The 13,457-nt window shown below is 64.9% G+C and overlaps 1 protein-coding gene across 1 annotated transcript; it reads left to right on the top strand.

The window, feature by feature from the left end:
• Nucleotides 1–95: 95 nt before the first annotated feature.
• On the top strand, nucleotides 96–12,881 carry SPA17 (sperm autoantigenic protein 17). Its single transcript, XM_050921766.1, has 5 exons — nucleotides 96–171; nucleotides 9,594–9,774; nucleotides 10,769–10,839; nucleotides 11,366–11,425; nucleotides 12,600–12,881. The coding sequence occupies exons 2-5, from the start codon at nucleotides 9,621–9,623 to the stop codon at nucleotides 12,759–12,761; spliced, it is 447 nt and encodes a 148-aa protein (XP_050777723.1). The 5' UTR covers nucleotides 96–171; nucleotides 9,594–9,620; the 3' UTR covers nucleotides 12,762–12,881.
• Nucleotides 12,882–13,457: the final 576 nt, after the last annotated feature.

Genomic DNA, 13,457 nt, shown 5'->3' with positions numbered 1-13,457 from the left:
CCAACAGCCTGGGCAGCCCAGCTGGGGCCGGGGGCGGGGCCTACAGGCAGATGGGCGGGGCCGGGTACCGCTTCGCGTTTGTCCCTTCCCGGGCACCAGCCCCCGCCGGGGGGAGGGGCGGGGTCTTGTTGCCAGGCAACAGAAGCGGCCGAGCGCGGCGGCGGCGGAGCGGTAAGAGCCCGCCCGGGGGCCGAGGCCGTTAGTGCCCCGGGCCGGGTACCGGCCTCCCGCCGTGGGGTCGCCGGCCTGGAGCGAGCCGCGTGTGAGCGGGGTGGGGCTCGGAGCGACCTCCCCTCCCCCCCCGGCCCGGGCACAGGGTGCAGCTAGGGACCCCCCGGGACTCTCCCCTCCCCCTACACCCCGGGCCGGGCGCAGGGTGCAGCTAGGGACCCCCCGGGACTCTCCCCTCCCCCTACACCCCGGGCCGGGCGCACAGTGCAGCTAAGGACCCCCCCGGGACTCCCCCCCTCCCCCCACACCCCGGGCCGGGCGCACAGTGCAGCTAGGGACCCCCCCGGGACTCCCCCCCTCCCCCCACACCCCGGGCCGGGCGCAGGGTGCAGCTAGGGACCCCCCGGGACTCCCCCCCTCCCCTCCCCCCCCGGCCCGGGCACAGGGTGCAGCTGGGGACCCCCCGGGACTCCCCCCCTCCCCCTACACCCCAGCCCGGGCACACAGTGCAGCTAGGGACCCCCCGGGACTCTCCCCCCGGCCGGGCCGGGCACAGGGTGCAGCTAGGGACCCCCCCGGGACTCTCCCCTCCCCCCACACCCCGGCCCGGGCACACAGTGCAGCTAGGGACCCCCCCGGGACTCTCCCCTCCCCCTACACCCCGGGCTGGGCACACAGTGCAGCTAGGGACCCCCCCGGGACTCTCCCCTCCCCCTACCTCCCGGGCCGGGCGCAGGGTGCAGCTGGGGACCCCCCCGGGACTCTCCCCTCCCCCTACATCCCGGGCGCAGGGTGCAGCTAGGGACCCCCTGGGACTCTCCCCTCCCTCTACACCCCGGGCCGGGCGCAGGGTGCAGCTAGGGACCCCCCGGGACTCCCCCCTCCCCCTACACCCCGGGCCGGGCGCACAGTGCAGCTAAGGACCCCCCCGGGACTCTCCCCTCCCCCCACACCCCGGCCCGGGCACACAGTGCAGCTAGGGACCCCCCCGGGACTCTCCCCCCGGCCGGGCCGGGCGCAGGGTGCAGCTAGGGACCCCCCTGGGACTCTCCCCTCCCCCTACATCCTGGGCCCGGCACACAGTGCAGCTAGGGACCCCCCCGGGACTCTCCCCTCCCCCTACACCCCGGGCTGGGCACACAGTGCAGCTAGGGACCCCCCCGGGACTCTCCCCTCCCCCTACCTCCCGGGCCGGGCGCAGGGTGCAGCTGGGGACCCCCCCGGGACTCTCCCCTCCCCCTACATCCCGGGCGCAGGGTGCAGCTAGGGACCCCCTGGGACTCTCCCCTCCCTCTACACCCCGGGCCGGGCGCAGGGTGCAGCTAGGGACCCCCCGGGACTCCCCCCTCCCCCTACACCCCGGGCCGGGCGCACAGTGCAGCTAAGGACCCCCCCGGGACTCCCCCCTCCCCCTACACCCCGGCCCGGGCACACAGTGCAGCTAGGGACCCCCCCGGGTCTCCCCCCCCTCCCCCTACATCCCGGCCCGGGCACACAGTGCAGCTAGGGACCCCCCCGGGACTCCCCCCTCCCCCTACACCCCGGGCCGGGCGCAGGGTGCAGCTAGGGACCCCCCGGGCTCCCCCCTCCCCCTACACCCCGGCCCGGGCACACGGTGCAGCTAGGGACCCCCCCGGGACTCCCCCCTCCCCCTACACCCCGGGCCGGGCACACAGTGCAGCTAGGGACCCCCCGGGACTCCCCCCTCCCCCTACATCCCGGGCGCAGGGTGCAGCTAGGGACCCCCCGGGACTCCCCCCTCCCCCTACACCCCGGCCCGGGCGCAGGGTGCAGCTAGGGACCCCCCGGGACTCCCCCCTCCCCCTACACCCCGGGCTGGGCACACAGTGCAGCTAGGGAGCCCCTGGGACTCTCCCCTCCCCCTACACCCCGGGCCGGGCGCAGGGTGCAGCTGGGGACCCCCCCGGGACTCTCCCCTCCCCCTACATCCCGGGCGCAGGGTGCAGCTAGGGACCCCCTGGGACTCTCCCCTCCCTCTACACCCCGGGCCGGGCGCAGGGTGCAGCTAGGGACCCCCCCGGGACTCCCCCCCTCCCCCTACATCCCGGGCGCAGGGTGCAGCTAGGGACCCCCCGGGACTCCCCCCTCCCCCTACACCCCGGCCCGGGCGCAGGGTGCAGCTACGGACCCCCCGGGACTCCCCCCTCCCCCTACACCCCGGGCTGGGCGCACAGTGCAGCTAGGGACCCCCCCGGGACTCCCCCCCTCCCCCTACATCCCGGCCCGGGCAAACAGTGCAGCTAGGGACCCCCCGGGACTCCCCCCTCCCCCTACACCCCGGCCCGGGCGCAGGGTGCAGCTACGGACCCCCCGGGACTCCCCCCTCCCCCTACACCCCGGGCTGGGCACACAGTGCAGCTAGGGAGCCCCTGGGACTCTCCCCTCCCCCTACACCCCGGCCCGGGCACACAGTGCAGCTAGGGACCCCCCTGGGACTCTCCCCTCCCCCTACACCCCGGCCCGGGCACACAGTGCAGCTAGGGACCCCCCCGGGACTCTCCCCTCCCCCTACATCCCGGGCCGGGCGCAGGGTGCAGCTGGGGACCCCCCCCGGGACTCTCCCCTCCCCCTACATCCCGGGCGCAGGGTGCAGCTAGGGACCCCCTGGGACTCTCCCCTCCCTCTACACCCCGGGCCGGGCGCAGGGTGCAGCTAGGGACCCCCCGGGACTCCCCCCTCCCCCTACACCCCGGGCCGGGCGCAGGGTGCAGCTAGGGACCCCCCGGGACTCCCCCCTCCCCCTACACCCCGGCCCGGGCACACAGTGCAGCTAAGGACCCCCCCGGGACTCCCCCCTCCCCCTACACCCCGGCCCGGGCACACAGTGCAGCTAGGGACCCCCCCGGGACTCCCCCCCCTCCCCCTACATCCCGGCCCGGGCACACAGTGCAGCTAAGGACCCCCCCGGGACTCCCCCCCTCCCACTACACCCTGGCCCGGGCGCAGGGTGCAGCTAGGGACCCCCCAGGACTCCCCCCTCCCCCTACATCCCGGGCCGGGCACACAGTGCAGCTAGGGACCCCCCCGGGACTCCCCCCTCCCCCTACACCCCGGGCCGGGCGCACAGTGCAGCTAGGGACCCCCCGGGCTCCCCCCTCCCCCTACACCCCGGGCCGGGCGCAGGGTGCAGCTAGGGACCCCCCCCGGGACTCCCCCCTCCCCCTACACCCCGGCCCGGGCACACAGTGCAGCTAGGGACCCCCCCGGGACTCCCCCCTCCCCCTACACCCCGGGCCGGGCACACAGTGCAGCTAGGGACCCCCCGGGACTCCCCCCTCCCCCTACATCCCGGGCGCAGGGTGCAGCTAGGGACCCCCCGGGACTCCCCCCTCCCCCTACACCCCGGCCCGGGCGCAGGGTGCAGCTAGGGACCCCCCGGGACTCCCCCCTCCCCCTACACCCCGGGCTGGGCACACAGTGCAGCTAGGGAGCCCCTGGTCTCTCCCCTCCCCCTACACCCCGGGCCGGGCGCAGGGTGCAGCTGGGGACCCCCCCGGGACTCTCCCCTCCCCCTACATCCCGGGCGCAGGGTGCAGCTAGGGACCCCCTGGGACTCCCCCCTCCCCCTACACCCCGGGCCGGGCGCAGGGTGCAGCTAGGGACCCCCGGGACTCCCCCCTCCCCCTACACCCCGGCCCGGGCACACAGTGCAGCTAGGGACCCCCCCGGGACTCCCCCCCTCCCCCTACATCCCGGCCCGGGCAAACAGTGCAGCTAAGGACCCCCCCGGGACTCCCCCCCTCCCACTACACCCCGGCCCGGGCGCAGGGTGCAGCTAGGGACCCCCCAGGACTCCCCCCTCCCCCTACATCCCGGGCCGGGCACACAGTGCAGCTAGGGACCCCCCCGGGACTCCCCCCCTCCCCCTACATCCCGGCCCGGGCACACAGTGCAGCTAAGGACCCCCCTGGGACTCCCCCCCCTCCCACTACACCCCGGCCCGGGCGCAGGGTGCAGCTAGGGACCCCCCAGGACTCCCCCCTCCCCCTCCATCCCGGCCCGGGCACACAGTGCAGCTAGGGACCCCCCGGGACTCCCCCCCTCCCCCTACATCCCGGGCGCAGGGTGCAGCTAGGGACCCCCCCGGGACTCCCCCCTCCCCCTACACCCCGGCCCGGGCACACAGTGCAGCTAGGGACCCCCCCGGGACTCCCCCCTCCCCCTACACCCCGGCCCGGGCACACAGTGCAGCTAGGGACCCCCCCGGGATTCCCCCCCTTCCCCTACACCCCGGCCGGGCGCAGGGTGCAGCTAGGGACCCCCCCGGGACTCCCCCTCTCCCCCTACATCCCGGGCCGGGCGCACAGTGCAGCTAGGGACCCCCCGGGACTCTCCCCTCCCCCTACATCCCGGCCCGGGCACACAGTGCAGCTAGGGACCCCCCCGGGACTCGCCCCCTCCCCCTACACCCCGGGCCGGGCGCAGGGTGCAGCTAGGGACCCCCCCGGGACTCCCCCCCTCCCCCTACACCCCGGGCCGGGCGCAGGGTGCAGCTAGGGACCCCCCGGGACTCCCCCCCTCCCCCTACACCCCGGGCCAGGCGCAGGGTGCAGCTAGGGACCCCCCCGGGACTCTCCCCTCCCCCTACATCCTGGCCCGGGCACACAGTGCAGCTAGGGACCCCCCTGGGACTCTCCCCTCCCCCTACACCCCGGGCTGGGCGCAGGGTGCAGCTAGGGACCCCCCCGGGACTCCCCCTCTCCCCCTACATCCCGGGCCGGGCGCACAGTGCAGCTAGGGACCCCCCGGGACTCTCCCCTCCCCCTACATCCCGGCCCGGGCACACAGTGCAGCTAGGGACCCCCCCGGGACTCGCCCCCTCCCCCTACACCCCGGGCCGGGCGCAGGGTGCAGCTAGGGACCCCCCCGGGACTCCCCCCCTCCCCCTACACCCCGGGCCGGGCGCAGGGTGCAGCTAGGGACCCCCCGGGACTCCCCCCCTCCCCCTACACCCCGGGCCAGGCGCAGGGTGCAGCTAGGGACCCCCCCGGGACTCTCCCCTCCCCCTACATCCTGGCCCGGGCACACAGTGCAGCTAGGGACCCCCCTGGGACTCTCCCCTCCCCCTACACCCCGGGCTGGGCGCAGGGTGCAGCTAGGGACCCTCCCGGGGCTCCCCCCCTCCCCCTACATCCCGGGCCGGGCGCACAGTGCAGCTAGGGACCCCCCCCGGGACTCTCCCCTCCCCCTACATCCCGGGCGCAGGGTGCAGCTAGGGACCCCCCCGGGGCTCCCCCCCTCCCCCTACATCCCGGGCCGGGCACACAGTGCAGCTAGGGACCCCCCCGGGACTCCCCCCCTCCCCCTACACCCCGGGCCGGGCGCAGGGTGCATCTAGGGACCCCCCCGGGACACCCCCCCTCCCCCTACACCCCGGGCCGGGCGCAGGGTGCAGCTAGGGACCCCCCCTGGACTCCCCCCCTCCCCCTACACCCCGGGCCGGGCGCAGGGTGCAGCTAGGGACCCCCCCGGGACTCTCCCCTCCCCCTACACCCCGGGCTGGGCGCAGGGTGCAGCTAGGGACCCCCCCGGGGCTCCCCCCCTCCCCCTACATCCCGGGCCGGGCGCACAGTGCAGCTAGGGACCCCCCCGGGACTCTCCCCTCCCCCTACATCCCGGGCGCAGGGTGCAGCTAGGGACCCCCCCGGGGCTCCCCCCCTCCCTCTACATCCCGGGCCGGGCACACAGTGCAGCTAGGGACCCCCCCGGGACTCCCCCCCTCCCCCTACACCCCGGGCCGGGCGCAGGGTGCAGCTAGGGACCCCCCCTGGACTCCCCCCCTCCCCCTACACCCCGGCCCGGGCGCAGGGTGCAGCTAGGGACCCCCCCGGGACTCTCCCCTCCCCCTACATCCCGGGCGCAGGGTGCAGCTAGGGACCCCCCTGGGACTCTCCCCTCCCTCTACACCCCGGGCCGGGCGCAGGGTGCAGCTAGGGACCCCCTGGGACTCCCCCCTCCCCCTACACCCCGGGCCGGGCGCAGGGTGCAGCTAGGGACCCCCCGGGACTCCCCCCTCCCCCTACACCCCGGCCCGGGCACACAGTGCAGCTAGGGACCCCCCGGGACTCCCCCCCTCCCCCTACATCCCGGCCCGGGCACACAGTGCAGCTAAGGACCCCCCCGGGACTCCCCCCCTCCCACTACACCCCGGCCCGGGCGCAGGGTGCAGCTAGGGACCCCCCAGGACTCCCCCCTCCCCCTACATCCCGGGCCGGGCACACAGTGCAGCTAGGGACCCCCCCGGGACTCCCCCCCTCCCCCTACATCCCGGCCCGGGCACACAGTGCAGCTATGGACCCCCCCGGGACTCCCCCCCCTCCCACTACACCCCGGCCCAGGCGCAGGGTGCAGCTAGGGACCCCCCAGGACTGCCCCCTCCCCCTACATCCCGGCCCGGGCACACAGTGCAGCTAGGGACCCCCCCGGGACTCCCCCCCTCCCCCTACATCCCGGGCGCAGGGTGCAGCTAGGGACCCCCCTGGGACTCCCCCCTCCCCCTACACCCCGGCCCGGGCACACAGTGCAGCTAGGGACCCCCCCGGGACTCCCCCCCTCCCCCTACACCCCGGCCGGGCGCAGGGTGCAGCTAGGGACCCCCCCGGGACTCCCCCTCTCCCCCTACATCCCGGGCCGGGCGCACAGTGCAGCTAGGGACCCCCCGGGACTCTTCCCTCCCCCTACATCCCGGCCCGGGCACACAGTGCAGCTAGGGACCCCCCCGGGACTCGCCCCCTCCCCCTACACCCCGGGCCGGGCGCAGGGTGCAGCTAGGGACCCCCCCGAGACTCCCCCCCTCCCCCTACACCCCGGGCCGGGCGCAGGGTGCAGCTAGGGACCCCCCCGGGACTCCTCCCCTCCCCCTACACCCCGGGCCAGGCGCAGGGTGCAGCTAGGGACCCCCCCGGGACTCTCCCCTCCCCCTACATCCCGGGCGCAGGGTGCAGCTAGGGACCCCCCCCGGGGCTCCCCCCCTCCCCCTACATCCCGGGCCGGGCACACAGTGCAGCTAGGGACCCCCCCGGGACTCCCCCCCTCCCCCTACACCCCGGGCCGGGCGCAGGGTGCAGCTAGGGACCCCCCCGGGACTCCCCCCCTCCCCCTACACCCATGGCCGGGCGCAGGGTGCAGCTAGGGACCCCCCCTGGACTCCCCCCCTCCCCCTACACCCCGGACCGGGCGCAGGGTGCAGCTAGGGACCCCCCCGGGACTCTCCCCTCCCCCTACACCCCGGGCCGGGCGCAGGGTGCAGCTAGGGACCCCCCCGGGACTCTCCCCTCCCCCTTCACCCCGGGCTGGGCGCAGGGTGCAGCTAGGGACCCCCCCGGGGCTCCCCCCCTCCCCCTATATCCCGGGCCGGGCGCACAGTGCAGCTAGGGACCCCCCCGGGACTCTCCCCTCCCCCTACATCCCGGGCGCAGGGTGCAGCTAGGGACCCCCCCGGGGCTCCCCCCCTCCCCCTACATCCCGGGCCGGGCACACAGTGCAGCTAGGGACCCCCCCGGGACTCCCCCCCTCCCCCTACACCCCGGGCCGGGCGCAGGGTGCAGCTAGGGACCCCCCCTGGACTCCCCCCCTCCCCCTACACCCCGGCCCGGGTGCAGGGTGCAGCTAGGGACCCCCCCGGGACTCTCCCCTCCCCCTACACCCCGGCCCGGGCACACAGTGCAGCTAGGGACCCCCCCGGGACTCCCCCCCTCCCCCTACATCCCGGGCCGGGCGCACAGTGCAGCTAGGGACCCCCCCGGGACTCCCCCCCTCCCCCTACATCCCGGGCCGGGCGCACAGTGCAGCTAGGGACCCCCCCGGGACTCTCCCCTCCCTCTACATCCCGGGCACACAGTGCAGCTAGGGACCCCCTGGGACTCCCCCCTCCCCCTACATCCCGGGCCGGGCGCAGGGTGCAGCTAGGGACCCCCCCGGGACTCTCCCCCTCCCCCTACATCCCGGGCCGGGCACAGGGTGCAGCTAGGGACCCCCTGGGACTCCCCCCCTCCCCCTACATCCCGGGCCGGGCGCAGGGTGCAGCTAGGGACCCCCTGGGACTCCCCCCCCCCACCTCTGGGCTGGGCACAGCAGGGGTCTGCCCACCAGGTGCAGAGTCGTACTAGGGACCTCGCTGGGCTCCTGTGTGTGTTGGGGGGGAGTCCCGGGGGGGTCCCTAGCTGCACCCTGTGCCTGGCCCGGGCTATGTTGGGGGGGAGTCCCTAGCTTCTGCCTGTATCTGGCCCAATGTGGGCGGCGGAGTCCCAGGGGGTCCCTGGCTGCACCCCTGTGCCCAGCCTGGGGGGTGTGTGGGGGAGGGGGAGGTCGCTGCGAGCCCCACCCCGTTCACACACGGTTCGCTCCAGGCCAGCGCCCCCTCACACACACTGGGCCAGGTGTGGGGTGCAGCTGGGGATCCCAGGACTCCCCACATACACACTCGGGGCAAGGTGCAGCCAGCACTTTCATGGCAGGAACTTTCCCCCCGTGGGCTCCGTGCCCTGTGCCAGCCACAGTGCCACTGCTAAAAGGGTCTCACTGTGGCTGCCTGAAGCTGGCTGGAAATCTGGGCGCCAGGGGCCATGTGCCAGCAGGCAGCTACCCCAGGGGCACTCAGCTGCGAAGAGCGGCTCCATGACCTGCTCAGAACCAGCTTCCCCTGCTAGCCCTGTCGGGAGACCTGATCCAGCTGCCTGAACTGAAACCCCTCTCATTCCAGAGAGAGAGAGTGGGAGGTGCTGGCACTGACCCACTTCTGCCTTCCAGCTAGTCAGGGTGCACTTTCGGAAGGGTGGCCTCACTCACAGAATCCTCCTAGAGCCATAGGGTTAGAAGGGACTCAAGGGTCATCTAGTCTAACCCCTCGTCAAGATGCAGGATTTGTTGTGCAGCCACAAGTTGCATCCATAGAATTTGCACCGTTAAATGCAACGCTGAGCACTTATACATCCAGCTGCCTGACTGTGCTAATCCGGTAACTGGAGGTTAAAAATCAGCTTTGCTCCCACAATCCCACTGCAAATACACATTGTGCCTGTGAAAAGGGAAAGCAGAATCTAGCATGTCTGAAAATATGTATGTGCAGTGAGATTGAATTGAAACCTTAACTCCTTCATTCCTTGACTTGCCTTGTAATTAAAGTCATGACAAATTTAAACCCAAAAAAGTGTAATTTTTAAGAGAGTAAAAAAATAAATTGCCTGTATTTAATAATGTTAGAAATAAAGAGCCTGTGTGAGCATTGATATTCACACTTCATTGAGGGGCATTGGCTGGGGGAGGTGTGAATTCCATAACCTTAACTATAACATTTGCTAGCTCTCTGAACTCTACATTGTATTTGAGCGAATAGCAATGAATTCTGAATGCTGGACCCAGGCGAGAAGTAACTAGCCCATGCTCTTTAAATGGAACTGCAGGTGCCATAGAAGGCCTGTTCTGACACCATGTCTATACCATTCTCAAACACCCATCACCGCATTCCACCGGGATTTGCAAATCTGCTAGAAGGACTAGCCAGAGAAGTTTTGAGGGAGCAGCCTGAAGATATACCAGCCTTTGCAGCCAACTATTTTGAAGAGCTGCTGGATAAAAGAGAAAGTGAGTGCAAAATAAATGAAGAATTTTGCTTATAAAAGAAAGTTACAGTAGAGGGCTGAGTCAAAAGAACTGAATTCTATTCTCCCTGTGTGATCTAGGGTACTTAAGTTCAACTTCTCTGTTTTCTCAGTTCCTAAAATGGAGATTTAAAAATTCCTTCCTAACGGATGTTACAGTGCTAAAATGACAAGGTTTTCTGAGCTGCCATATTTGTATCTCCTTTTCTGTGTGTATGTATGGCTCTTAGCTGCATGGAATGTCAGACCTGCCTATGGATGACATGTCTCCCTTTAATGGCTGTTAAAGATCCTAATATTAATTATTATACAAACATGAATGACTGTTTCATGGGTTTCCCTACTCTTCATGCATCATAGATCTCTGTATCCATTTTCTTTATTGCATTTTCCCATTTCAAGCTTATTGTATTTCTCTCCCTCCTTCATCATTCCTTTTTCTACACGGCCTTTCTCAACTCATTAGCTTATAACTGACATTCTCTGTAACCCTTTAGAAAATGGCAGGCTTGCGGAAGCAATCTAATTTTCTGAATATGTTTGGTTAAGGGATGATGAACATGCAGACTCAAAACTACTCAGTCTCACTATGGTTTCCACTTAATATTTTTTTAATGTCGAATAAATTACACTACAGGTAAGAGGCTTTTGTGTGGTTATTGCACAAGAAAAGCTTGTCAGCAGGGAATGTCCAGGGAGCAAGAATGCGCATTCCTTAGTGTAAGGTAATCAACTTCCTCCTCCCAGTCAGATCCACACTTTGGGGCTGTAAGGAGAATTGCCATGGCCTTTACCCTCCCCTGGTGGCAGTGCAGAGGATAGCATTTTGTTTTCTCACAGTCAAGGCTGCCTCTGTTCTGAATCTATCATATTCATTCTCCTGTCAGCCTGCTGAGTGAGTGTAACTTGACTGGGGAACTTCCTGTCTTAATTACTAGCTTGACATTGACATGATAAATGTTGGCATTTATTTTCAGAAGCCAAGTTTGACCCAGCAGAATGGGGAGCTAACCTAGACGACAGGTTCTACAACAACAAAGCTTTTGAGGTAGGCTGGGATTGCTGCCCTAAGGGGGTCTCGTCTTAATGCAGTGCACAGGACTAAAAAGCAAAATGTCACTCAATGCTTTTGAACGTCAATTAGAATCATAGAATATCAGGGTTGGAAGGAATCTCAGGAGGTCATCTAGTCCAGCCCCCTGCTCAAAGCAGGACCAATCCCCAACTACATCATCCCAGCCAGGGCTTTGTCAAGCCTGACCTTAAAAACGTCTAAGGATGGAGATTCCACCACCTCCGTAGGTAACCCATTCCAGTGCTTCACCACTCTCCTAGTGAAACAGATTTTCCTAATATCCAACCTAACCCACCCCCTCTGCAACTTGAGACCATTACTCCTCGTTCTGTCATCAGGTACCACTGAGAACAGTCAGATTCACACAGATGGGGAGAAGTTGAATTTCCCATTGGGATCCTTGTTCTGGAGAAGTCTCCAAGGAGACTCAGACTGGAGCTCTTTCCTATTGCGAAGGAACGGTTGGTTGAACCTTTATTTTGTGCTGTTCTTCTTACAGGAGGCTGTATCTTTGCAAGAAGAGGTGAAGGAGTCAATGAAAGATTCATCCATGGAGCCCGTAAGTAATCTCCCAAAGTCTGCCTGGATTTTGACTCTGCTGGAGCTGCACTTTGTGTCCATGTCCAGATGGCTAAGCAGGAGTTGGAAGTGCTCCACCAGTTCCAGAGCATCTCTCTCTGAATAATTTGAAGAGAGAAAATCCAGACCTTTTGTTCCAGCTGGCTTAGGATCCATGCCTTTCTGCTATTCAATGTGATTTCCCAGAGTGTGGAGTCAAAGTCAGCTCTGGGGTGACTTTTCTGTAGAGTTTCATCCGGGATTCATTTGTTCCATTAGCATTTATAAAGCAGTTCATTCTTCTCTGCAGAGAATTTGCCTTTGTTGTGAGGCTCTGTGTCCCTCCTGCCCCATTCTGGATGTTAGTTTCTAGATCACTGTTAGAGAAATCATTCCCCCCAGCTAATTAGTTAATATGATGCTCTGACTGCAACTTGATGTGGTATTTGACTTGCTCCTCTCCATCATTCCCAGCTGGGGCACCTTGTTCGAGGTTGGGGAGCCTGATTCGTATCTCCCACTGAAAATAGGTCTCTCTTTTTCTCTCCCTCTGCTTAGTAACTAAGTCTCTGTCATGCTTAGTATGGTTCAGGCTTACAGTGTTCATCATTTTTAAAAATCAACATTTGCCAACAGTTATCATCACTCCCTGGGAACGAGAGGCCACCATTTCCCTCCCCCTGTACTTAGCAGGAAATAACTATCGTATCACACACCACCAAGCAGTAACTCTTGGCAAATGCTGATAGCTTAATGGCACCGTTAGTCTCCCACAGAAGGGAGCTTCGTGTTCTGGAAACTCTGAGATGAGCAGTTGGTCTTTAAATAAGGACCAAATCACAATGTTCTTACTCAGACAAGACTCCTAGTGAGTCAGACAAAGTTCTGCCCGAGTAAGGGCCTCAAGATTTGGCCCTAAAAACAACCCCAGTAATAATTAGATCTGTTGCAAAAAAAAAAAAAAAAGGTGCAGATGACAAAACACATTTAGTTTCCCACTCAACCTTTGGTTCACACACAGCTTCCAAAATGCCTTTGAGAAGCAGCAGTTTTCAGTGGCTGCACATTATGCAGATTTACTGTAATTTAGGCATTCATTTTTACTACAAGAAAATGATCAGCCTGTCAGCTGTTTACGAAGCCATTTCCTCTGTGGTTTTATTTCTTTAATAAAGGAGCCTGACAAACACAGCCTCTTTGAAACAACCACCCATGAAATAGAAGATAGAGCTGCCACCAAAATCCAGGCTGTCTACAGGGGATACAGGGTAAGAGAGACAGTGAGGAGACTGAAAGAACTAGGTCAGGATGTAACGAATCCCATGGAAGAAATCTAATGCCATTAGACCTGCCAGTGTCATGATTTCCAGACTAGATGCAGGTGAATGAATGGCTTGTTTGTCACTATTGACAGTAGGTTTATTTTTATTTAATAAACATCGCATATTCAAAATGCACCAGAGCATTGTGTGATTTTTTTTTTTGAGTCTGTTTGCAGAGCTGCTTGCTCAATCTGTCATCGGCACAGACTCATTTGGATGGGTAAACACTGAACTTCGCTAGCAAGTTGGTTGTGATCTGGTAAGCCACAGAGATCTGCCTTTTTGCAAATGTTAGTTCTAAAAGCAAAAAGTCCATTGCCTGAAGTATGTCATTTACTGGCTGCGTGTTAGGGTCACTGGTTCCAAACTCTCCCCAAAGGATGACAGAATGGGAAGGGGGCTATGGGAGCAAACACCAAAGATGTGTTCTGCATCCCGTCGCTTTTGCTCTGCTCCACCTTCTCCAGGTGTGCTCTTGCACAGGGACTAGACCTGGGGCTTGCTGTCTCCAAAGCCTGGGCTGGTCTGGACGATAGAGTCAGTCTCTCTCTCTGGCCTGATGACTAAGTGTTTATCCACAGCAGAACAGTCACTGGGCCAGAGAGACTAAGTGGGAATGACTGTAATCTAGTGATTTGGGCATCCACCCGGGAGATGGGAAGCCCCAAGTCCAGTCCCCCTGCTGTACTCACTCTTTCATTATTTATCCAG

Source organism: Gopherus flavomarginatus, chromosome 13, assembly GCF_025201925.1.
Source record: "Gopherus flavomarginatus isolate rGopFla2 chromosome 13, rGopFla2.mat.asm, whole genome shotgun sequence".
In the NCBI taxonomy this organism is placed as follows: Eukaryota; Metazoa; Chordata; order Testudines; family Testudinidae; genus Gopherus; species Gopherus flavomarginatus.
Note: the sequence above shows the minus strand (reverse complement) of the source record. Positions and strands in the feature narration are given on the sequence as shown.